Raw genomic sequence first — 24,482 nt, 5'->3', positions numbered from 1 at the left:
GACAGGGAGGCCTGGTGTGCTGTGATTCATGGGGTTGCGGAGAGTTGGACACGACTGAGTGATTGAACTGAACTGAACTGAATAATTAGAAGTTTTGGAGTCATAAAGTCCAGCCCTCACTCAAAGGAGAGAGGATTACACAAGGGCATGAATACCAGCAAGAAAGGATCAACAGAGCCGATCTAAAAGGCTGCCTAGGGAGTTCCATAGTGGTCAGGATTTGGTGCTTTTACTGGTGTGGCTTGGGTTCAATCCCTGATCAGGGAACTGAGATCCTGCAAGCCAAAGTGCAACTACAGAAAAAAAAAGGCCATATCCACCCATCCATCCATCCATGCCTCAAAATATTTGAGGCAAATAATGAACAGAACTATATCAAGAAATTAATAAATCTATCATCACAGAGGGAGATTTTTAACATACTTTTCCTCAATAATTGATAAGTGAAGCAGACAGAATAGCAAAGGTAAAGAAATCCAAATAACACAATGAATAACCCTGACCTTAATGGAGATAGATTTCTGCATGCAAAATAAGTGATAATACATTTTAATCAAACATACATAGAAACTTTATATGGAAACTTATCATGTACTAGATCTTAAGGATTGTACAAATATCAAACATATCAAATATAAGCCATGATCTTGGTGTATAACAAGAAGTTAGAATTTAATTATAAATAGACAAATTTAAAAACCATGCAAATTTAGGAATTAAAAACCACACATTTTCCAACAATTCAAGGATCAAAGATTAGTCTACTTAAAAACTGAGTAACAACAAAAACACCACCTTATTGAAGCTTGTTTGATGCAGCAAAAGTATCACTTCAAAGTAAAGTTATTGCTTTAAAGCTTTATATAAGGAAAGTAAAAAGAAAAAAATTATATGAACTAAATACCTATTTTAAGAAGCCAGAAAGGAAAGAGAATAAATCCTAAGACAGTAGAAGGAAAAAGATAATGATAACTATACCAGTTGTCTTTTTGTTAAATGTCCTTTTCTGTTTTTCAACTTTTCATTTTTCCTGGGTTCTTATGCTGTAGGTAGATATCCTGTAAAGAGCGTGTAGCTGTGTTTTTAAAAATCTGACAATCTGTCTTTTTAATTGTCAAGTTAGGTCCATCAACCTTAGCAACTGATATATTCGGGCTGAACTGTACCATCTTTTTATTTGTCTTTGGTTTTCTTTCTCTATGATTCATTTTCATTTTCTCTCTGGATTTTTGGTTTACTTTCCCTTATTCCATTTTTTCTCTCTCCTCGCTTGGAGTTTTCACACTCTATTTCTTTTAGTCAGTTCCAACTCTCGCCTCCTGACTTACATATTACTGTCCAACATTTCTAGTTTTTTTTTTTTTTCACTACACAAATAAGACACTAAGATTATTTCATATTGACAACACTGACTTGGGTGAAGGTCTACATTTACCATTTCATTTGTTCAATATTCTTCGTTGCATTTCAGAATACTAGTCTTCAGGGATCATTTTCCTTTTACTTGCAGTATATTCTTTAGAATTCCTTTAGAGAAGGCTTTCTCAAACTTGGCACTGTGAAATTTCAGACAGTATGATAATTTGTTATAGGATATTGTCCAGCACGTTTTAGAATGTTTAAGAGCATCTTTGGCCTCTAGTCACTAAATGCCAGTAGCATCTCCAATAGTGACACTTAAACATATCTCCAAACATTTCCAAACATCCTTTGGGGTCAGAATTGTCCCTAGTTGAAAACAAATAGTTTAGAGCAAGTTTTGTGGTAAAAAATGTTGTTAGTTTTTACTTATTTACAATTATATTTTGCGCTTAACCCCAAGTGTCTTGCTAAGCATAATTCTAGGATAATAAATTTTTTCCAAACACTTTAAGACATTATTTGTTATCTGAGAAATTTATCATTCTGTTGTTTTTCTGACGATCTGTTTCTTCTCTCTGCTGCTTTCAAGATCTTTTCTTAGATGTACTGCAGCTTTATTAAGATATGTCTACATGTGGTTTTCTTTTGGTTCACAACTACCTTTTGCCTGTTTCTAATCTGTTTAACCCCTTCATTTTTAAAAGTATCAACAACTGTTTACCTTCTCTTTAAACAGTCTCATGTTCCCAGCTGCATCCTCTATTAAATAATTTAGACATTTAATAGTGTTATGTTCCAGACTCAACACCATTTCATTCCTTTTGAAAGTTACAACAGGAGGAAAGGAGTCCCAGCTTTAGCATACTACTTCCCTGTTATTCAACAGACCTATAATATTGTTGCTATAAAAATCTGATTTCAGAACTCCTCTGCCCCCACCCTGCTGCTCTCTGGTCTAAGCCATCTCCTAACAGCTCTGGCTTCCTGGGCTGCAGCCCTGGCACCTCTGTTTGAGGCCTCTCTAGTTTCAAGTTTCAGGTGTAACTACCCTAACTTTCAGACACTCTGGTTCTGGAAATTTCTGACTCAACTTCTACTTGCTTGCTTAATTTTGTTTTGGGTGGTTGGAGGGAAGAATGTCTCCAGAGACTTTGCCTGCATTTATGAGACCAATGATGCCTTCCAGATTGTCTTACCCAGGGTCTACTTGTGGTGGTGGGAGGGTCCAGTAGAGCTCCTGGTCAATTATGAAATGTAAGGGCTTTCTGGGCAAGGAGCAAAGCTCTCATCAGAAGTGGTTAACTGAAAGGCATGGTTCAACCAGGTATGAAATCAAAAGTGGTTATACTGAAGGGCATGGATCAATTCTTGGTCTGAATATCTTAGAAATCATGTTGCTTTCTGATGTACAACCTTCAGAAATCTGGGTCACTACTATGACTCTAGGAAATCCCAAGTGGAATGGAAATTCTAGTTTCTGAATAGCAAATAACCTTTACTCTGCAAGAACTAAAAAAACAAACTCATATCCATCCTAGGACTTCTTTAGAATTATGCAGAATCCTAAGATGCCTTTGGAGGATACCTAGTGAGACTGGCCTCAGTAATGTTTTGAATTAAACAGCCCATCAGATCTCTATTATGTTTCTTTATTCTCATTTTACCAACCATATAATGCTGATATTATCATATCATTGAACATTCAAATGAAAACTGATAGGAGTGCCACTGGCTCTACTGAAAATATCAGATTTCCATTTGTTATGGCATACTTTTTTGTAGGCAGAAAGAATATGCCAGATTCTTCCTCTTTATAAGCATTTTACTGTTGTGGTGCTATTATTTCTATAATGTTGCTTTTTTTGTTGTTCAATTACCACTTACACTTCAACTTAGATGTGAGATAAACCTCATATTCCTCCCTTAGACTCCTGAGCTTGTCTAATAGCCTTTGTTGGTCTGAGCAAGGCAGAACAAGAGCAGTAAGTATACTTAATATCCCTTGGCACAGGTTTGGGTCTGAACTATGTGACCAAGTGAACAGAAAAGGTTGTTTCAAATGTTATAAATTATGCATTTGATTTTTAGTTTGATGTGTGTGTGTGCGCTCATTTGTGTCCAACTCTATGACCCCATGGACTGTACCCCACCAGGCTCCTCTGCCCATGGAATTTTCCAGGCACGAATACTGGAGTGGGTGGCCATCTCCTACTACAAGAAGAAAGTCTGAATCAACAGCCAAATAAGAGGCACACGTTATGACTGGTTGCTTATCTCTTAAGGCTTTCTCTCTCTTCCTTTGCAGTTCACTTATTGAAGAACCTATGTCATGTGTTCAGTAAAGTTTCTGATGATCTGGATTTTGATAAGCATCCATGTGATGTTGTTTAACATGTTGCTTTGTTTTCTTCTATTTCCTATATATTGGTAATTGGGTCTAGAGGCTTAACCACATTCAGTATTTTTATGGGGGAGGGAGGAAAATACTCTCATAGGGATACTTTGATCATCCATCTGGAGGTACAGGTCATCCAGTTGCTTTCTTTTTCAGATACTAGCAAATGTTGATGACGAATGCCTAGATCCATTAATTCATGAGAGGCTACAAAAATGGTGATATTCTGTTATTTTTCCTTAATTTATTAGCTGAAATACTTTTATTAACAGACATTCCCTGTAATTACTATTTGGTTACCCATTGGTAGTTAAAAGCGAGATAAATACTTCATTTTTTTCTTTTAGACCAATTCTCGGAATAATGAATTGATTCACTAGACTACTCCAATGGTGACCAGTTTTTTATGAGCTCATGAATTTAAATACTGAATGTTTCCAATAAAATATTTTTCCTGCAATCTATTAAGATTATTTTATGTTTTTCCTTCAATGTTTAATATATTAAATTATATAAATTGATTTTTAATGATAAACCAACCATGTATCTTTATCAGAAAGTAATTTTTTGTAATTTTTTTTTTTTTTAGTAATTTTTAAAAATACAGGTGACCCCTGAATAATGCTGGGGGTTACTCAAAGTATAACTATAGTTGACTCTTTGTATCTAAGGTTCTTCCTCTGCATTTGCAGATTCAACCAGCCACAACCTATGCAGTACTGTAGTATTTACTACTGAAAAATATCCATGTTTAACAGGACCAGTGCAGTTCAAACCCAAATTGTAAGGGTCAAGTATATATTGCCTGATTCAGACTGCTAATATTTCATTTAGGACGTTTGTATCTGTGTTCATAAGTAAAATTGGTCTATACTGCTCTCACATTGTCATTGTTACGTTTTGGTATCAAGGTTATGCTAGTCTCACACTGAGCAGAGAAGTGTCTACTTGCTTTTCTGTTCCTTGAGAGAAACTGTAGAAGAGAAATTATTTTGCCTTAAATGTTTGATAAAAACTGTAAAAACGCCAAGGCCCACTGTTCATTTGCTTGCTTGCTTTCTAAAATATTTTAAATGGAAAATGACACACACATAAAAATTCACGAATTGTAAGCATACAGCTTAATTCTTTATCATAACTGTAGTTTCACCCTTCTGTACATCTCCTCAGCCTGACCCTGTGTTTTGCAAGAGATCTGATGAGTCAGTGGAAAGAATAGATACATTAAAATAACTTTACCCTGTTGAAAGGAAAGCATTTAGAAGATTTGAAAGATTTATTATAAACTCCATTCAGCAGGCAAGGCAACTGAAGCAGTTTTACACCTACTGGGCCAAATTATCCTAAGTGAGATTTTTTTATAGAATCTGGCAAGATTTTAATTCAAGCTACCAATGCCTTTTCTGAGGAATCATAAGATGATTAGAAGATATAACAATAAATTGTCTTTCACTCTTTTGCAATTCCAAAAATAAAATAAAAAAAAACCAGTAAAGGGAATACCCTGGAGGTCCAGTGGTTAGAACTCTGCTCTTTCACTGCTGAAGGTGTGGGTTCAACTCCTCGTTGGGATTTCACAAGCTGCCGGCACGGCCAATAAATAAATAAACAAAAATAAACCAGTGCAGATTTTGAGGTTGCAGCTAAATACACTTAGAACAGGAGACAGAGGATGACCATTATCAATAGCTTGAGAAAAAAAGGAGAATATAATCTGACCTAATGAACCTAGGAGAGAGTACCCAGGGTAGAAGGCTGAACTAAACCTAAACTGGATAAATTCCCAGGTTTATCTAAAAGTGAATGCAAATGTATGGTTGCCAAATGAGATTAATGTCTGGAGCAGCCTCTTTGCAAATCCTAGGGGTTTTAGATAATACTGAGGGAACTCTTTATGATCGCACACTATTTCTTTTCACCTATAATTAATTTACCTACTATCTTTTACTACAAAGTGCTTGCTGCTGCTGCTGCTAAGTCACTTCAGTCGTGTCCGACTCTGTGTGACCCCATAGAAGGCAGCCTACCAGGCTCCTCTGTCCATGGTATTTTCCAGGCAAGAGTACTGGAGTGGGGTGCCATTGCCTTCTCCACAAAGTGCTTACTTGGAAACAAAACCCAGCTTAGTAGCACTGGAATGGTACCAACTCTTCCATTAGTGAACAGTTCCCTCCTCTACCTCCACTACACACATGTGTTCCTGCTCAGATGATGAACCACTCTTCAAACGTCTCTACCTGTCAGGCAGGTATCAGAGACAGAGCAATTTAACAGTTTAGGGGGTACTGTACTCTTCATGATCTGCCAAAATCTATGAAATCTTAATCATTCCTGGTTCAAATATGAAATTTCTATGCTAAGAAGACTAATTTTGAACAGTTTAAATAAAATAATATAAAAGTATAAAAAAGAGAATAGTGACAGCCCTAATACCACAAGGATACATATTTAAAAGTACCTTTTACACTTTATTTATTTAAATCATATATTTAAAAGTACTTAATTCACTCATAATTAAAGAGTTACAAATAAAAACCAGAGGTGCCATTTCACCTACTAAAGAAAAAATTTTAATACTGATAACACCTACTTTCGATGATAGGGAGCTTAGTATATGTCCATACTCTTTATTGGTGGGTTTAGGTTGATGGATCTTCCTGAAAATATATATACCTTTTGACCCGCTGCTATCCGACCAGGGATCAAACCCATGCTCCCTGCATTAGAAGCAGAGTCCTAACCATTGGACTGCCAGGGAAGTATCAATTACACACTTTTATATTAAATACTATGATTATCTTTTTTCCTTTTTCTATCAGTGGAATTACACTGTATGGACTGTTCTGTGATTTCCTCTTTTTCACTTAATATTTTATCTTGCACATCTTAGTACATAAAGATCTGCCTTTTCTCTCTGTAGTAGAAAAGTATTTTATTTATGTGTATACTATAATTTTATTTATGACAATTTAAGTTATTTCCAGGGTTACTGCTATGTTGCAACGAATATCTTGTACATATATACTTGCACTCTCATTGCCAGTATGTTTAAGTATACAAAGAGATGAGTATATATCTGTATAGATACATCTACACAGATCTATACAGTATATCTGTACAGTATAACCCCACTGACAAAAAAAGGAAAAGATACAGTCATAGGAAAAGAAGGGGATGACAGAGGACGAGATGGTTGGATGGCACCTGGCTCAATAGACATGAGTTTGAGCAGGTTCTGGGAGATGGCGAAGGATAGGGAAGCCTGGCATGCTGCAGTCCCTGGGGTTGCAAAGAGTCAGACATGACTAAACAACAACAAAAGTATTTAATATAATATGTAACTGAGACTTCCTTGGCAGTCCAGAGGCTAGGACTCCCTGCTTCTAATGCAGGGGGCCCAGGTTTGATCCCTGGTCAGGGAACTAAGACTCCACACACCATGAGGCCAAAATAAATAAATGATAAATTAAAAAGCAAAAGAAAAGGTGTAATTAAAAACTTCTGTAAGAATTCACAATAAAGTATCTATAGCAAATTTACCTTGGGGGAATAGAGGTGAGGTGGGATACTTTACAGAACCTCTGCATTTTATATATATATTTACTTTTTATATTATTTGAATTCCTTTCATTCCAGAGTATGTTTTTATATTTGAAAAATTAATCAGTTTTGAGGTGTAATTTCTTATCAAATTATAAGTTTACTGCAATTTAAGTAAGTGATACCTAAAAGAAATCAATTCATTTCCATAACTTATTTCACAGATAATGAATCTGAACATCAATTTCTTTGGCTCACTGAATGAAGGCTGTGCTGTTCATGAAGTACTTTTGAGAATTAAAATGAAGGTGATCACAAGATATTACAGAATACTGTATCTTTTTTTCAAAATTATCTTGGAAAAAAGAAGCTCTAACTCTTACAAACCTTTTTTAAAACCACAGACCATGTAAAATTACTTTTTAATGTAACTAAATTGAGTCTTAACAATCAACTACAGAATAGATTCCTAAAACTTACCAAGTTGGGAATAGAAACAGCAGAAAAAGAAGCTGAGGAGTGAAAAGTGGAAAAGGGGTACAGAAAATAGAATTAGAGAAGGGAATAATATCTCTTAGTATAAGCAGGAAAAGGATGACTTTAGAGAGAGTGAGTCCCCACAGAAATACTGTACCTAACAGCTGGCTGTGTTCCCCTGTGATGGAGTTCTGACTCGGGTCTGAAAAACAAACAATTGAAAAGAAAAGAAAAATGAATGAACAAAACAAATAATTTCTTAAAAATCAGCAACAAAAGTCAACCAAGGAAATAAGAAAAAAAAATAATGCTCAAGAAACATTAATGAAAGGAAAAGAAAAATATGACTATTATAAAAAATAATCCCACAGCTTCCTCAAAAAGTTAAACAGATTTTCCATGTGACTCATGGTACATACACAAAGGAACTGCAAACAAGGACTCAGATACTTGTAGAACAATGTTTACAGCAGCGTTATCCACAACAGCCAAGGGTGGAAATAATGCAAATTACCTCCAAACATGAATGGGTAAACAAAATGTGGTATAGATGTCCTTGACTTACAATGGCTTGACTTAAGATTTTTTGATTTCATGACAGTGCAAAAGCAATATGCATTCAGTAGAAACCACATTTCAAACTTTGATCTTTTCCCAGGCTAGTGATATGCAGTACAATATTCTCTTGTGATGCTGGGCAGGGCAGCACGCACCAACTCCCAGTCAGACATGTAATCAATAGGATAAACAACCATAACAACAATTCTGTACGCAGACAATCTGTTCTCTACTTTTAGTACAGTATTCAGTAAATTACATGAGATATTCAACACACTGTTATAAAATAGGCTTTGTGTTAGATGATTTTGCCCAATCTGTGGGCAGAAGTGCTCTGAGCTTAAGATAGGCTAGGCTAAATTATGATGTTTGGTAGGTAGGTATAGTAAATGCACTCCGAGTTACAGTATTTTTAATTTAGGAAGGGTTTATTGGGATGTAACCCCACTGTATGTCAAAGAAGATTTGTATATATATACACTGGGATATTATTCAGTCATAAAAAGGAATCAAGTTCTGATACACGTGCATATACCCTGAAAACATTACACTAAGAGGGAAAAGCCAGAAGCAGAAGAACAAATATTGCATGATTCCGTTTATATGAAATATCTAGAAAGGGCAAATTGGCAAATTTACAAGGATAGAAAATCGGTTAGAGGTTAGCAGGGGCTGGGGACTGGAGATGGATTTGGGAATAGGATGTTATTATTTAATAAGTCGTTAAAGAATTTCAATATAAAATAGAACTGGAGCACATAAAATGGCAAGACTCATCCATGTGTCCTCAGGAAGACAAAACACAAAGACTAAGAGGCTGAGTTCCCCAAAATGCCTGACTTACAGGAACAACATTTTCTCAGATGATGGGGGTTGATTAGAGGCCTCATTTCAACCCTGCTAAGTTTTGCCAGAGGCATGAACAAGAGATGACCGAAACTGGGTAACTCTCACAAAGTGGGCTGAACAGAGCTTTGTTTGTGTGACTAGACTAATTCTGTCTGCTTAGGAAGTTTTCAAGGCTGCTCCCTGTTTGTTTTTGATTTTAACTGACTCAAACTGAACTCTCCCCTCTTTACATTCCCTGCCCATAAATACAACCTTTCCTAAACTTTGACCAGAGTCATCTATAGCTTACTACAGTTTGCTTGTCCCAAATTGCAACTCCTCTGCTATTACTGAATAAACTCATCTTTTCTAGCTTGCCTCAGTTTACCTCTTCATTTAGGTCAGAGTACAGAGTTTCTTTTCTTTTTGACAACACAGTCAGGAACTTCCCTTACTGGGTGACCAAGGATCAAACCTGTGTCCCCTGCAGTGGAAGCGTGGAGTCTTAACCACTGGGCCACCAGGAAAGTCCCAGAGTTTCTTTGTAAAAAAAATTTTTTTGGCCATGCAGTGCAGCTTGTGGGATCTTATTAGTTCCCCGACCAGGGATCAAACCCAGGCCCACCCACAGCAGTTGAAAGCATGGAATTCTAAACACTGGACCGTCAGAGAATTCTGAGAAGACACGGTTTCTGTTTGGGGTGTTGAGAACTTTTTTAAACACCGGTAATGGCTGCACAACATTGTGAATGTATTTAATGTCACTGCACTAAAAAATGGTTAAAATGGTACAATGGCAAATTTTGTGTTGTATATATTTTTCTATAATAAAAAGTAAATTAAAAAATAATCACACAAATTAGCCAATCAATATTAGTTCCATAAAGTAGAAGAATGATTCAGGACCTGTGACATGAATTACATTTTCTCTTCAATGATCAAAGAATATGTAGCCATAGCAGCTGCAAGTCAAGACATAAGTAAAGCATTCATTACTACCAGCAGATATGTTCTGACTGGACTTTAAGATAAAATGATTAAACTGGCTTTTATAAATATCTCTTTCTTCAGTATTCTATGATAAAATGAGTGACAATAAACCAAGTTCTTAATCCAAGAAATACTGACAATTGCCAATTAACAACTTGCTTATTTCAAAGGCTTGTAAAGCGTTAAAAGCTCAATAAGGAAAAGACTCTGAGCTCCACTTTCCTCAAAGAGTAAATCTCTTGAGAGAATTACATCTGGATTTCTTGAATGTGTTTGGGGAATGTATAATTATGGCTGATTCTTGTTGTTGTATGGCAGAAACCAACAATACATTGTAAAAATTAAAAAACAAAATATTAAAAAAAATAATTTTAGACCAGGGGTCTATGAACAATGGGGAAAAAATTACATCTTCATTTTCACTAACCTCTAATTGAAGTTGAGTAATTTTTCCAAATATGATGTAGGCAACAAACTACATAAAAAAAAATTACCTGTGATTTTTTTTTTTATTTTGTCAACAATAACTGATATTCTCATATCACATTACAGTTGTATAAACCTCATAATATGTTTTAGGTTCCACACTACTTTGAAATTACGGTAGTTATTAGAGTGCCTGCTAGGTTTAAACAGGTTTAAGACTGCCAAAGAGGTCCAAGATACAAAAAATATTAAGAATTACTATTTTAAACAAAATTCAAATAACATTTTCCATGATGTTTCTGAATATAAATGTATACATAATTAAATCTAACACTAAGCAGCTCGGACAGACAGAACTAATCAGAAACTATAAAAATTCTGATTTCTGATGTTTACAGTATATATTAGAGTATATTCTACATAATATAATCAACAAAGACATAAGATAGAAATCTGATTCCTAGAACTAAAGTTTTAAATGCTATATGAGCATTTAATGATATATTTTGAGAAGATTTTCTTCCATAATTTTGTTTTAAGAGAAATTTCAAAATTTTAAAAGATATTTTCCCCAACATGCTAGAAAATGATTTCTCAGTTTTTAATTTATTTGTTTTTAATTTAAACCAGCTTTATTTCCTATCTAAATAAAGAACATGGGTTGTTTTTGTACATAAGACAAAAGTAAGACTAACAGTTCTATAGCATATTAACATATCACACAAGCTCTCTCTCATACACACACACACACACACACACACATAGGATGAGAGGGTAACAGGTAGGAAGGCCAGAGGTGTGTACACACATACACACACACGGTAAGAGGGTAACAGGTAGGAAGGCCAGAGGTGTGTACACACACACACACACACACGGGAAAAGAGGGTAACAGGTAGGAAGGCCAAAGGTCCCCAAGTGGCAGGAGGAAATAAACTGCAAGTGGCAGACTTATTTGTTTCTTCTCTACACAAATTTAAAAAAACTTTCTTTTAATTCTGTGTTGTAGACACCTGGTTCTGCATGAACTTTTTGCAAACCTTGAGCTAACCAATGCATTTTTCTTATTGAAATGTTTTTCTTAAGCTATGTTAATGAAACTATGTATTTGCTTTGGGATCTGCCTTTCTTCAAAATGGTTCTGCCTCAGTTCAGTTCAGTTGCTCAGTCACGTCCGACTCTTTGTGAACCCATGGACTGTAGCCCGTCAGGTTTCCTGGTCTATCACCAACTCCCGGAGCTTGCTCAAACTCATGCCCATCGAGTCGGTGATGTCATCCAACTATCTCATCCTCTTTCATCCCTTTCTCCTTCTGCCTTCAATCTTTCCCACCATCAGGGTCTTTTCCAATGAGTCAGGTCTTCACATCAGGTGGCCAAAGTATTGGCGTTTCAGCTTCAACATCAGTCCTTCCAATGAATATTCAGGACTGATTTCCTTTAGGATGGACTGGTTTGATCTCCTTTAAGTCCAACAGACTCTCAAGAGTCTTCTCCAACACCACAGGTCAAATGCATCTATTCTTTGGTGCTCAGCTTTCTTTACAGTCCAACTCTCACATCCATACATGACTACTGGAAAAACCATAGCTTTGACTAGACGGACCTTTGCTGGCAAAGTTATATCTTTGCTTTTTAATATGCTGTCTCTAGGTTGGTCATAACTTTTCTTCCAAGGAGCAAGCGTCTTTTAACTTCATGGCTGCAGTCACCATCTGCAGTGATTTTGGAGCCCCCCCAAAATAAAGTCTCTCATTGTTTCCACTGTTTCCCTATCTATTTGCCATGAAGGGATGGGACTGGATACCATGATCTTAGTTTTCTGAATGTCCGCCTAAGACTAACTTTTTTCTTTTCTCTAACCTTGGGCTGATAACGGCTCAACAAACAAGTATTCATGTCAATTGTTTTATGGCTGGGGATGACACACCTTGTGCTATTCTATCTCAAAAACGCATACTGTGGGAGAGAAAGTAAAAGTTAGTTGCACAGTGGTGTCCAACTCTTTGCGACCCCATGGACTGTAGCCCACCAGGCTCCTCTGTTCAAGGAATTCTCCAGGCAAGAACACTGGAGTGGATTGCCATTTCCTTCTCCAGGGGATTTTCCCAACCCAGGAATCAAACTTGGGTCTCCTGCATTGCAGGCAAATTATTTACCAATTGAGCCACTAGGGAAGCCCATTGTGGGAGAGGGGCCTGGTGAAATCCCCTCAGCTGTGAGGTGTCTCTCTTATCTGATTAGCCACTTTATAACAGAAATAAAACGCCTTGCTAAAAATTAGCAAGGGGTATTCTTCCTGCCCTCTTCTAATGTCAATGTCAGAAGCTTTCCCTATCTCTTTTATACTTGAATAAAATTCTGTTACACAAAAAGCTTCAAGTGGTCAAGCCTGGTCTCTGGCCCCAGATCGAAATCCTCTCCTCTAGAGGTCACAAATTCCATTGTAGTACACAACTCATGGCAACCACCTTTCACTATCATTGCAGAAAAACAGGTATATAAGTAACATGAAAGGAAGAGTAGAGAAAGAATCATATGATTTCAGAACCAGAAGAGCCTTGGTTATTATCTAGATATACTCCAGTGATTCTAAAGCAAAAGTTGCAGAAAAGTTATTAGCATCATCTACTTTCTTCCTAAAACTATACCAACAATTCTTCTGAAGATTCTGATTCCCAGATACTGTCACTAATAGGAATGCCTTTATCCATCAGGTGTGCTGGGACGGAACAAAGCTGAGAACCTTGGATTTTAGCGTATGTAACTAACAAAATGAATATTTGGGTTAATGAATGACCAAAGACACATCACACTATGACAAAAAAGAAAGGTTGGAGATACAGTCATGATGTTTTGAGAACCTATGTTCATCTTTCTTAATACTCTGTAATTCTAATTTCCTTGTTCTAAAATAAAGTACAATAGCCTTAAACAAGTTATCTGGAATTGCCAGGGCATGTATCTATGAAAAAAAAAAAAAATCTCAGATAACTCAGACAGAATAGGTATGATTTCAGAAGGGGTTATACAAATGACTTTTTCTTTAAAAGAATTACCACTTTCTTTACTTTATATTTTCCTGCCTTCTGAGATATGCACAGATGATTACATGCATTTTCTAGTTAAGCCAAGACTTTTCCCTTGAACATTCTCCTATATAGTCAGTCCTCTATTTCTGAGGGATGGGGGTGGGAGCAGGGTGGAACCTACAGATTTGGAGGGCCAACTACACTACACCACTTTATATAAGGGATCTGAGCATCTGCGCATTCTGGTATTCCAAGGGTAGTGGGGAGGGTCCTGGAATCAATCCCACCTGGATTCTAATGGACGACTATATTTAAGATGAGTAAAAATAAGTCTGCTGTATAGTTCTTTACAAGTTTTTTCATGTATTATAATTAAAGGAACATAGGGCAATCTTTACTTGATACTTATTTGGTAATATGAAGACTAATTCCCAAGGGCCTGCAAATAAACGTTTCATTAATATATGTAAAAGCTGAAACAAGGGCAAATCTAGGAGTAAACAAGCTCATGAACCCACTAGAATGAAACTAGCTATGCCTGTTAAAAAAAAAAAAAATCACAATTGGTAAATGGGTTTATTAAGCTGAAGGGTGTTTCTGGGCATGCAATCCAAATTGTGTTCAACAGCGCTCTGAAATATGTCTGGGCACCTTTGTATTGTTCTGTATCTGAACTCTCCCATTCAACATTTTTTCTGCCTGTGTCACTAATGAGGGCACACCCAACCCAAGTTTTCCTAATACTGGGAGTTGTCCGAAATATTACTCAAAATGGTATCTGTTTTAACCAAATTACTTCCTGTAATGAGAACAATCTGCCAATAATATAACTATTTTAACCCTTTGATAGCCTTCCTAAATTAAGCTATTTCTAAGTCATAATACAACCAGATTATATACAAAAGCCTGTGAAACTCTACAGATAAAAGGGCAGTTCAAATGCAAAATAGAAACATGTACCTTTTCACAGTGGGTAAATGGCATCAGAAAAGTGAACTGAAACTATTTCCTTGGAACTATAATGATATAGTAGTTTTATAAAATGGATACTTGCTCAATATATTTGGTTTATCCTGGGCAAATGGTAAAGAACAGAGATTTTATTTCTTGCCATGTGCCTCAGAGAATAGAGAGAAAAAAAAGATTGTGGGTGGTATTCACTTACAAAACTGCCTCTCTATAAACAGTTTTTCTGAAAAGCGTTATTATTTCCCTTAATTTGCCAATAGCAATAGTCTTTTTCTGAATTTCCTTTGATAATCATTTCATCTACCATTCTTGGCAGAGAATTTGAAGCAAATTAAAGCTAATCTACATTGTGGATCTAAATATCACTGTACGTTTTAGTCATTAAAGATAGAATCAGTAATTTCATTAAAATAACACAATCAATAATAGAAACTATTGCCTACACATGTAGAAAAAGAAGTAGGCATGACCAAGGGCAGCAGAAATTAAAGATACCAAATACCTGAAATCACCAGTCTTAACACATTTCTAATTTTTTCAATTTCAATTTTAAAAAAAACCAAAGCAGCAACATCACCATAAGCCATTTGGACTCAAAATTAGGTAAAGATGATTAAAGATGAAATAAAAAACAATTACTCTAACATTCACATTTATTAGAGTCGCCTCTATTTTGAGTAAGTTCTAATTTTGGTGGGAAACAGGAGGGAAAACAAGTTGATATAAAGTAAAATCTGAAAAAGCTATCCTCTTTACATAGATCTTGAACTGACTGCAATGAAACTGCTGCTGCTAAGTCGCTTCAGTCGTGTCTGACTCTGTGTGACCCCATAGACGGCAGCCCACCAGGCTCCCCCGTCCCTGGGATTCTCCAGGCAAGAACACTGGAGTGGGTTGCCATTTCCTTCTCCAATGTGTGAAAGTGAAAAGTGAAAGTGAAGTCGCTCAGTCGTGTCCGACCCTTAGCGACCCCACGGACTGCAGCCTACCAGGCTCCTCCGTCCATGGGATTTTCCAGACAAGAGTACTGGAGTGGTTGGCCATTGCCTTCTCCGCAATGAAACTAGACAGACCTAAGAAAAAATTCACATGTGATTAACTGGGTATAAATAAAGAGATGGGTGAAAAAATCAGGCAATTTTAGGCAACGTAATTAAGTAATAAGATGGAAATGTAAAGCACTGCCTACAAAAAGTTACTAAATCATTAGTTATTTATACTTGGTGTATACCCCATAAAGGAAAATCAAGAGATCCTTTTTGATTTTTTTAAATGTAATAGAAATACAACTTTTAAAAGATATTTAGAAGTATCTGAGAAGGAAATGGCAACCCACTCCAGTGTTCTTGCCTGGAGAATCCCAGGGACAGGGGAGCCTGGTGGGCTTCCGTCTATGGGGTCGCACAGAGTCGGATACGACTGAAGTGACTTAGCAGCAGCAGCAGCAGCCAATCTACTGGGATACTATTGAAACTGAGTAGGACAATGTAGGGACTCCTGAATACAGGAGTCTTTCAGTTCAGCCTCCATGACCTTCCCTGAGTTCCAAAGAGCAGGTTCAAACAGTTGCCAGTCTGTGAAGGGAAGGAATGCAGAGTCAAGAGAGAACAGCCAGGAAACAATAATGCAGCCTTGGGACAGGGCATAAGACTAGCTACACAAAGGCCTTAGAATGGGTATAAGCTTGGCATGTTTGGGAAACAACGAGGCTAAAATATAGAGAGTAGGAAAGTGGTTTTTAAAGAAAGAAAGGTCAGAAAATTAGGTAGCAGATACGTCTTGTAGTACTGCAGACTATGGTAAAGAGTATGATAAGAAAATGATATGAAATAGCTGGAAAGGTTTTAAATAGCAGCATGACAGGTCCGGTTAACTTTTTAGAAGATGGAGGCTGCTGGTTGAAGAGAGGATTGTAGCAGGAGCAAGAGTAGAAATGGGAGAACCAACTAGGAGTCTACTGTAGAAATCTTAGAAAAGTATGATTAGGACTGTAGTGAAGATGGTAAAAGTTGACAGTCTGATTATATCTTCTGGAATGAGGGCTCATGAGTTAATCTTCAAAGGTAATGTTCCTGTGACTTTCAGTTTTGTAGCCCTTTTCATTTTTCTATTCAATAAATATTTTGGGGGCACCTTCTACATGTGAGCTTCCCTGATAGCTCAGTTGGTAAAGAATCCGCATGCAACGCAGGGGACCTCGGTTCAATGCCTGGGTCGGGAAGATCTGCTGGAGAAGGGATAGGCTACCCACTCCAATATTCTTGGGTTTCCCTTGTGGCTCAGCTGGTAAAGAATCTGCCTGGAATGCGGGAGACCTGAGTTCAATACCTGGGTTGGGAAGATCCCCTGGAGAAGGAAAAGGCTATTCTGGCCTGGAGAATTCCATGGACTGTACAGTCCATGGGGTTGCAAAGAGTCAGACATGACTGAATGACTTTCACTCACTACATGGGAAACACTGCTAACTACTAGAAATGTAACAATAAAATCCCTGCCATCAAAAAGCTTACATATTAGCAGAGAAGAGAAAAACAAACACGCTAAGTGTCAAGAGTAATAAGGAAACAAAAAAGAAAAGCAGAGTAAGAATAGAGAGTATTAGTGGGGGGATGGTTTGTGTGCTAATTTATAATTTAGACAGTGAATCTAAAAAATGTCTGTCAGATAATGTGACATTTGATCAGAAACTTATCTGCAAGAAGAACATTGCAGGCAAAGGGAACAGTTAGTGCAAAGACCCTGAAGCAGGTACCTGTTGGCTTGTTCAATAAACAACAAGGAAACTAAGTTACACAACAGAATGGCAAGATAAAAGTGGTAAGATGTGGGATAAGAGATGGATGTGTGGCAGGGGCAGGGGCACAGATCATGTGGAGCCTTGTTGGGACACAGTAGGGACTTTTACTTTGAGTGAGCAAGAAATCCATTGGAAGGTTTTGATCTGTATTTTAATATGACCTCTCAAGCTGGAGAACAGATTGCAGGACGCAAGTTGAGGAAGCAGAAAATTGTTAGAAGGCTTTTACAATGGTTCCAGAAAAGATAATAGTAGTGTGGATCAGCTCAGTGGCAGTGGAGGTGCTGAGAAGTAATCAGATGCTGGGTGTGTGTTGATGGAAGGATTCACAAGATTAGCATGCTGATGACTGCACATGGGACGGGGGGAAAGAAAGGTGCCAAAGTTTTTTCCAACAATTACATGAACACAGATGCCATTTACTGAGTTGTGGAAGACTGAGAGAAGATCAATGATGGTGAAGTTTTAAAGACACCTAAAACTGTTAAGATACTGTGAGGAATAAAAGAATGAGTATATTTCTAACATTAAGAAGCTCATAATTTTGTTGAAGAGTCAAATTCAACATAACAAACTAAAAAAAGAATCCCTCTGCCATTCTGGGCATGAGACGATATAGTGAAGCCCATGTGGTTACGGAATCCAACACAGAGTCAGGGATGAAAGGGTAGAGATATTAGGAAGAGATAAAGACCACCTATGGAAGACAGTAAATTTTTACTAAACGTTCCTGAAAACGTTTAGGAACTATACTATTTCACTGTTGTTATTTTTATATTTTGATTACTTCTGTAAGAATACAAGCATTCAGGGACTTCCCTGGTTGTCCGGTGGTTAAGAATCGCCCTTGTGATGCAGGAGATGCAGGTTCAATGCCTGGCTGGGGAACTAAGATCCCGCATGCTGTGGAGCAACTAAGTACCCAGCAAAGATTCCACATACTGCAGCTAAGATCTGACACAGCCAAATAAATAAATATTAAAAAAAAAAGAATGAGCACACATAAATATTTATCATAATTTTATACTAAAGGTTTATTGAATTCATTTGTTCTAAACATCTGGGCAGGTTTTATGTCTGTAGTTTCAGGTTATCAGGATGTGACTCCACCTTCTCTCTATACCCTTAACATTAACCCTGTTACCCGGGAGTTGAAGCATTTTATCAAATAGAATTTTCTTATGTCTGTGCTAGAATGTCTGTAACATCTCTTCAGAACTCTATGGTCTCTTTTTTAACAGGCTCAGAGCCTCTGCTTGGCAACAGTATCTAGCAAAATTAAAATCATTTATATTATATCTATTTTTGGTTTATATTTTATTTATACAGTGGCAAGCATGCTGAGATTTCATTTGGTGACAAAGTTGCCCATATAAAGGAAACCAGAAAACCAGTGGCTCAGTGTAAGAAAAAATATTAAATAACGCAAAAACGATATATAAAAATGGAAAGGTTATAAAGGTAGTCTCCAAGCGATTCAATTTAGGGAAATTTTCCTACTATCACCATAGCAAGCCTGCACAGAAACCCTGCAAGAAAGATGTATTTTCATGTTCCAAAAGAAACTCAGGCAACTGAAACAATTTGCCCAGGTGGTATAGCTGATCATCTATGGTACCGCCTTCAGTGCTGCACGGCTCCAAAGGAGAAAAGTAACACGGACTGAGTGCAGTAGGAATTTTTAAGTAAAACTTTTAAAAACCTTAAAAATCATGGAGAACTCAAAATCACAGAAGAGGAATAAACAGGAGACATGCCTGGGATCATTTGCTTGGAAGGGTTGATCCCTTAGGAAAAGTCTTAAGACATCTAAAAGAGACGAAAAATAATTGAAATTCTCTGTGTGGAAATCTAAAAATAAAAGCAGTATTTTAGGTAAGAAAACAAGAGTGCAATATGCAAATGAAATGAATATCAGATTTATCAGAGACCAAGAAGGTATAATTATTACCAGGCCACTGCAGTTTATCCATGTGCTAACAAGCATTTCTAGCATGATCTCTGAAGGTGAAAGTGAAGTCGCTCAGTCGTATCCGACTCTTTGCGACCCCATGGACTGTAGACCACCAGGCTCCTCCATCCATGGAATTTTCTAGGCGAGAGTACTGGAGTGGGTTGCCATTTCCTTCTCCAGGGGATCTTCCCAACCCAGGGATCGAACCTGGGTCTCCTGCATTGTGGGCAGACGCTTTACTGTCTGAGCCACCAGGGAATCCCTAGTTCAGCCAATACTCTGAATGCCTACTCTGTGTTAGCTGCTGTGCTTGGCACTAAGACACCATTAGTAACCCTTTCTTCTCAGTAATCTGGAGAGAAAACATGCGAATGATTATGAAAACAAAAAAATAATTCTTATAGTACAGGTACAAATACTGTGGGAATCAAAAGGGAAGGAAAACAAAATGGTGATCAGGGATGGTCAGTGGGATAATTGAGCTAAATTTTGAAGGATGGGTAGCTCATTAAAAAGCAGAATGGGTGAGAGAAAATGGACAAGGGGAGACACTAGTCAAAGAGATTGACAGTGAGGACACAGCTAATGGAGAAGTTCTGGAGACAACATGGGATATATACACCTAATAATACATCTGTATACAATATTAGGTATATACTATATCTAATCTATAATAGTATATAATATTATTGTAGTCTATAATTGTTTTCGTTCAGTCGTTAAGTCATATACAACTCTCTGTGACCACATGGACTGTACCAGGCTCCTCCACCTTCCACTATCTCCTGGAGTTTGCTCAAATTCATGTCCATTGAGTTAGTGATGCTATTCAACCATCTCATCCTCTGCTGCCCCGTTCTCCTTTTACCTTTTATCTTTCCCAGCATGAAGGTCTCTTCCAATGAGTCTGCTCTTCATATCAGGTGGCCAAAGTATTGATGCTTCAGCTTCAGCATCAATTCTTCCAATGAATATTCAGGGTTGATTTCCCTTAGGATTGACTGGTGTGATCTCCTTGCTATCCGAGGGACTGTCAAGCATCTTCTCTAGCACTACAGTTTGAAAGCATCAATTCTTTGGCACTCAGCCTTCTTTATGGTTCAACTCTCACACCTGTACACGACTACTGGAAAAATCACAACTTTGACTAGATGGACCTTTGTCAGCAAAGTGACATCTCTGGTTTTTAATATGCTCTCTAGGTTTGTCATAGCTTTCCTTCCAAGGAGCAAGGATCCTTTAATTTCATGGCTGCAGTCACTGTCCACAGGGATTTTGGAGCCCAAGAAAATGAAATCTGTCACTGCCATACATATATGTACTGTACCTAATATAAAATATATACCCATTTGACAGGAAAAGAGATTTTAAAAAATGATTTAAAAAGTGGGTAAGATACGAACAGAACCAGTCAGAAGATGTGTTTCCAACTTTTGGTTCTTCCTCTTTCTCATTCATCAAATCCAGTCATCTGTGGTTTCCATACCAATCTCTTTTTTCCATCACACCGCCATCTATTAGAGTCTCATTACTCAGAGCCTGGACCATTAAAATAGTTCAATTAGTCTCCCTGCCACCAATTTTCCCATCTTCAAACAATCCTTCATTTTCCTTCTTATTGATTCTGCCTTTATCAGGTTCTTTATTGTTTAAAAATACTTTCAAAGACCTCCAAGTAAAAATGCCAGGAGTACCCACCCAACCATTTTGTGAAGAGAAGATGGATTGTTCTCACTTCTTGTTTCTATTTTGACATCATGTGGTGTGCTGATTCACATCTCTCCAAGAAAAGAAAAGGGCTGGCTTTTGCTGGCTGTGTCTCTACTACTGTGAATTTTCTGGTTGGGCATGGTAGTGGTAATGATGGTGGGAGCAGAGGTTAATGGCTGAAGCAGCCATAAACAGATCCCAATTTACATGTCTGAATCCCTTGGCTTAGAGGGTGAACTCCAAAAACCTAATCCTGGCTTTCAAGTTCCTTTATAATCTAGCACTAGTCTACTCCTCTCTAACTTTATCATTTGTTGTTTTTAGTCATGAAACCTTTGCGCCACACTGTCAGGAATGCCTTGAACCCTGATTCTAGACACATCTATCTTTGTCTGTATCACATGTCATTGAAAGTTTCCCTGTCTTCTGTCTCTACTTACCTGATTTCTACATCTTTCAAAAGTCCAAATAAAATGCTTCTTCTTTCCTTAGCCCTACTCTGTGGTTTAATTTTCTAAAAGGTTTAATCTTCCTCTGAACTGTTGGCTGTATGCTGCCTTGTATTATATTTTAACTAATCAATCTATTAATTCAAAAAATACTTATTAAGCTCCTGTAAGTATCTGACTTACATGCCAAAGAATGATCAAACTATCACACAGTTGCACTCATCTCATACGCTAGTAAAGTAATGCTCAAAATTCTCCAAGCCAGGCTTCAGCAATACGTGAACTGTGAACTTCCAGATGTTCAAGCTGGTTTTAGAAAAGGCAGAGGAACCAGAGATCAAATTGCCAACATCCACTGGATCATCAAAAAAGCAAGAGAGTTCCAAAAAAACATCTATTTCTGCTTTATTGACTATGTCAAAGCCTTTGTGTGGATCACAATAAACTGGAACATTCTGAAGGAGATGGGAATACCAGACCACCTGACCTGCCTCTTGAGAAACCTGTATGCAGGTCAGGAAGCAACAGTCAGAACTGGACATGGAACAACAGACTGGTTCCAAATAGGAAAAGGAGTATGTCAAGGCTATATACTGTCACCCTGCTTATTTAACTTATATGCAGAGTACATCATGAGAAACACTGGGCTGGAGGAAGCACAAGCTGGAATCAAGATTGCCGGGAGAAATATCAATAACCTCAGATATGCAGATGACACCACCCTTATGGCAGAAAGTGAAGAAGAACTAAAGAGCCTCTTGATGGAAGTTAAAGAGGAGAGTGAAAAAGCTGGCTTAAAGCTCAACACTCAGAAAAGTAAGATCCTGGCACCTGGTCCCATCACTTCATGGCAAATAGATGGGGAAACAGTGGAAACAGTGGCTATTTTTCTGGGCTTCAAAATCATGTCAGATGGTGATTGCAGCCATGAAATTAAAAGATGCTTACTCATTGGAAGGAAAGTTATGACCAACCTAGACAGCATATTAAAAAACAGAGACATTACTTTGTCAACAAAGGTCCGTCTAGTTAAGGCTATGGTTTTTCCAGTGGTCATGTATGGATGTGAGAGTTGGACTATAAAGAAAGCTGATTGCTGAAGAATTGATGCTTTTGAACTGTGGTGTTGGAGAAGACTCGTGAGGGTCCCTTGGACTGTAAGGAGATTCAACCAGTTCATCCTAAAGGAGGTCAGTCCTGGGTGTTCATTGGAAGGACTGATGTTGAAGCTGAAACTCCAATACTTGGCCACCTGATGCGAAGTGCTGACTCCATTTGAAAAAACCCTGATGCTGGGAAAGACTGAGGGCAGGAGAAGGGGACGACAGAGGATGAAATGGTTGAATGGCATCACCAACTCAATGGACATGGGTTTGGGTGGACTCCGGGAGTTGGTGATGGACAGGGAGGCCTGGTGTGCTGCAGTTCATGGGGCTGCAAAAAGTCGGACACGACTGAACAACTGAACTGAAGTGTCTGACTATATGCCAGGCACTGGGGGTTACACAGAGAATCACAAACGCAGTAGCTGCCCTTAAGGGACTTACCATGGGTAAGACAAGTATTACTAATAACAATGGGTGCTTAAAGTACTATGTTAGGTGTTTATTAGGAATGTGGATGGCTTAGCACGTAGAGAATCATCCTGCAATGCAGGAGACATAGGAGACACAAGTTCAATCCCTGGGTCTGGAAGATCCCCTGGAGGAAGTAAATGGCAACCTACTCCAGTATTCTTGCCTAAAAAATCCCATGGAGAGAGGAGTCTGGCAGGCTATGGTCCATGGGGTTACAGAGTTGGGCACAACTAAAGCGACTGAGCACAGCACACACAGCACAGGGAGTGTCCACATCACATCACATAACAGAGAGGCCATGAAGGAAGAAGTGATGTTTTAGCTCAGTCTTTAAAAGAAAAGTAAGTGTTTGCTTGGTATTGGAGGACAGAACATTTCAGAAACATGAAACAAAATGTGTGGAAACAATAAAGACATTCAAGAACATTTGCTACGGTGTTTAGTATGTATAAGCAATAGATAAGAAGGCTCTAAGTTAGGATATTCTATATAATGAAGGTATATGTATGACCTGCCAAACAGTATAGGCTTTATTCTGCAGACAGTGGGGAGATATTACTGGGTTAACTTAAATGAGGAAGTAAAAGAATGAGATGTATTAATATATTAGAGAAAACTTCTCCTGGTAGTAACTATAATAGCTGGCTTTCAGAGGCTAGACATGAAATAACAATGGCCTTATTCGGAACCAGTGCAGTCACAGTGAGAGCAGGGAGATGGGGACTGGTTTGAGAAATATTTAGGAGACTAAGTAAGCAACAACTGGTTAGAAAGAGGAGGAAGGAGAAGGAGAGGTGGAGGTGAGAAGACTAGACAGTTTAATACTTGGTGGGAAGGTTTAAATAAAGTAGAAAAGACAAGACAGAGGAGGCAAGGGAATTCCCTGGTGGTCCAGTGGTTAGGGCTCCAATCTATGGTATGGGAACTAAGATCCCACAAGCTGAGTGGCATGGCCAAAATCTTTTGTTTTTTAAAAAAGAGAGGGGCAGCAAGAGAAATCTCCACAGAATCATGTACAGATGAGCCTTGATAAGAAGGAAGAACAGATGGTGGTAAGAATTGGGGAAGAGGTGTTTTGGAAATACATCCTTTATTTAACTTATATACAGTCGCGTATTCAACTTATATGCAGAGTACATCATGTGAAATGCCAGGCTGGATGAATCACAAGCTGGAATGAGGACTACCAGAAGAAATACTAACAACCTCAGATATGCAGATGATACCACTTTAAGGGCAGAAACCAAAAAGGAACTAAGGAGCTTCTTGATGAGGGTGAAAGAGAAGAGTGAAAAGGCAGGCTTAAAACTCAACATTCAGAAAACTAAGATCATGGCATTTGGCCCCATCACTTCGTGGCAAATAGATGGGGGAAAGACGGAAACAGTGATAGATTTTATTTTCTTGGCCTCCAAAAT

The 24,482-nt window shown here is 37.8% G+C and overlaps 1 protein-coding gene across 5 annotated transcripts in view; it reads right to left on the bottom strand.

Moving 5' to 3' along the window:
• Positions 1–24,482, bottom strand: part of SLC12A6 (solute carrier family 12 member 6) — a 101,659-nt gene that overhangs the window by 34,352 nt on the left and 42,825 nt on the right. For 3 of the 5 annotated variants that reach the window (XM_088840135.1, XM_055435397.2, XM_055435399.2), the window contains exon 2: positions 7,932–7,976. The exons of the other annotated variants lie outside the window; for them this stretch is intronic. In XM_088840135.1, the coding sequence (XP_088696261.1) occupies positions 7,932–7,976 (45 nt within the window). The remainder of the gene's footprint in view (positions 1–7,931; positions 7,977–24,482) is intronic. 5 annotated transcript variants of the gene reach the window in all.

This window comes from Moschus berezovskii, chromosome 9 (assembly GCF_049115385.1).
Source record: "Moschus berezovskii isolate FMDL1 chromosome 9, NW_MosBer_1.0, whole genome shotgun sequence".
In the NCBI taxonomy this organism is placed as follows: Eukaryota; Metazoa; Chordata; class Mammalia; order Artiodactyla; family Moschidae; genus Moschus; species Moschus berezovskii.
This window is presented reverse-complemented; position numbering and strand designations above follow the sequence as displayed.